The 1,879-nt window shown below is 44.7% G+C and overlaps 1 protein-coding gene across 1 annotated transcript; it reads left to right on the forward strand.

Annotated features, from left to right (window-relative positions):
* The first annotated feature begins 478 nt into the window (after positions 1-478).
* LOC112125244 (olfactory receptor 6N1-like) lies at positions 479-1,477 on the forward strand. Its single transcript, XM_024223711.2, has one exon. The coding sequence runs from the start codon at positions 479-481 to the stop codon at positions 1,475-1,477; it is 999 nt and encodes a 332-aa protein (XP_024079479.2).
* The last annotated feature ends 402 nt before the right edge of the window (positions 1,478-1,879 follow it).

The raw sequence follows: 1,879 nt of genomic DNA on the forward strand, positions 1-1,879 counted from the left end.
ATGATCACATTGAAATGGCTATAAAAAAATCTATACTGATGGGCATAAATATAAACAGCAAACATGATGGCAAGAGGAAGTTGTTTCTATATTTCTGAATGCAGAAAGTTGTGCATGGTCTCTCAGCTGAGCGGTGAAATGACTGACCAAAGGTTGGAAACAAAACCCAGGTCTTCTGAGTTCCATGCTGCAATGCAGCCCACCAACAGTGCATTGGAGAGGTGCCACCCCAGCAATTGATCATGTGGCAAGAGAAATATACAAGCAATATTGTTGAGGAAAATGTTTAGATGCCTTGAGCAGCAGTGATAGCTGGTGTTAAACATCCCAGCCCAGTTTCTTCAGGTAAGACTAGGGCTGGTAATCATCAGAGGGGTACTTTTGAGCAATAATTGAATTGTAATTTTGGCACTATTCTACAAAAGCAAATGTCTCTTCATTATCATTGCAGCTTTCTCTTTCCCCCTCCCCCCATCCCATGGATACTCCCCCTGGCACACATGAAAGCAGAAATCAAACGTCCATCATGCAATTTATCCTCCTGGGATTTGGGAATGTCCCAGAACTGCAGGTTCTTCTCTTCCTGCTGTTTCTAGTGATCTACATTATGACCATGGCCGGGAACATCCTCATCATTGCTCTAGTTGTGGCTGATCAGCACCTGAACACCCCCATGTACTTCTTCTTGGGGAACCTGTCCTGCTTGGAGACCTGCTACACCTCCACCATCCTGCCCAGGCTGCTGGCCAGTCTCCTGACTGGGGACAGAACCATTTCTGTGAGTGGCTGCTTCATGCAGCTTTATTGTTTCGGTGTCTTGGCATGTTCAGAATGCTATCTCCTGGCAGCGATGTCCTACGATCGGTATTTAGCGATATGTAAACCACTGCACTATACAGCCCTCATGAATGATAGGTTCTGCTTCCAGCTAGCAGCTGGGTCTTGTATTAGTGGATTTGTGGCTGCTTCCATAATAGTATCTTGGATATCGATGTTAATGTTCTGCGGTCCCAATGAAATTGACCATTTCCTGTGTGAATTCAATGTAGTGATAAAACTCTCCTGCAGTGACACCCACGGCATGGTACTTGTGGCTTTCCTGCTGTCCTCCTTATTCACACTACCACCATTTCTATTAACTCTGACTTCCTACATTTCTATCATCACCACCATCCTGAGAATCCCTTCCACCACTGGTAGGAAAAAAGCATTTTCCACCTGTTCCTCTCACCTCATCGTGGTGACCATTTTCTATGGGACCCTAATCATTGTTTACTTGCTTCCAGACATCAACACACTTCGAAGCATGACCAAAGTCTTCTCTGTCTTCTACACCATTCTCACACCACTGGTCAACCCTCTCGTCTACAGCCTGAGAAACAAAGAGGTAAAGGAGGCCCTGAGGCAAGTTATCAGGAAACTTGGGTCTTTCATAGCAGTTCAGAGAATTCAAGCTAATGCCTTTACATCAAAATGAAAATGGAGACTGTGTGATGAAATTCATGTGATCTAAACTCGGAGTCCGATCCTGGAATCTCTGGCTCAAATCAGTCCTTCATGAATATCATCCCATTGAAACAAACCGTATGGAATGTGAGTCCTACTGAAATCAAAGTGATTTACAGGTGTTTGCTGAAAGTGCCATGTGATGTACTGAAATCTGTGTTAAAATCACAAGCTGTCATTCCAAGTTTGGAAGGGGTTTACTGGTCCTGCATGCAGACAAAGGGCTCTGTAGGGAAGCCTGCAATCCAGGAGTAGGAGTCAATCTGCACAGAGCCAGTCTAGAGACCGGTGGGCTGAATACTGACTAAGGGAGAAGCCTGCTTTGTCTCTCACTGGTTTGGGAGTTTTGTGAACTATTGTTCTGTATTCTAAG

The sequence above is a fragment of the Terrapene carolina genome, unplaced genomic scaffold (genome assembly GCF_002925995.2).
Source record: "Terrapene carolina triunguis isolate 2854851 unplaced genomic scaffold, T_m_triunguis-2.0 Scaffold51684, whole genome shotgun sequence".
NCBI classification, from domain to species: Eukaryota; Metazoa; Chordata; order Testudines; family Emydidae; genus Terrapene; species Terrapene triunguis.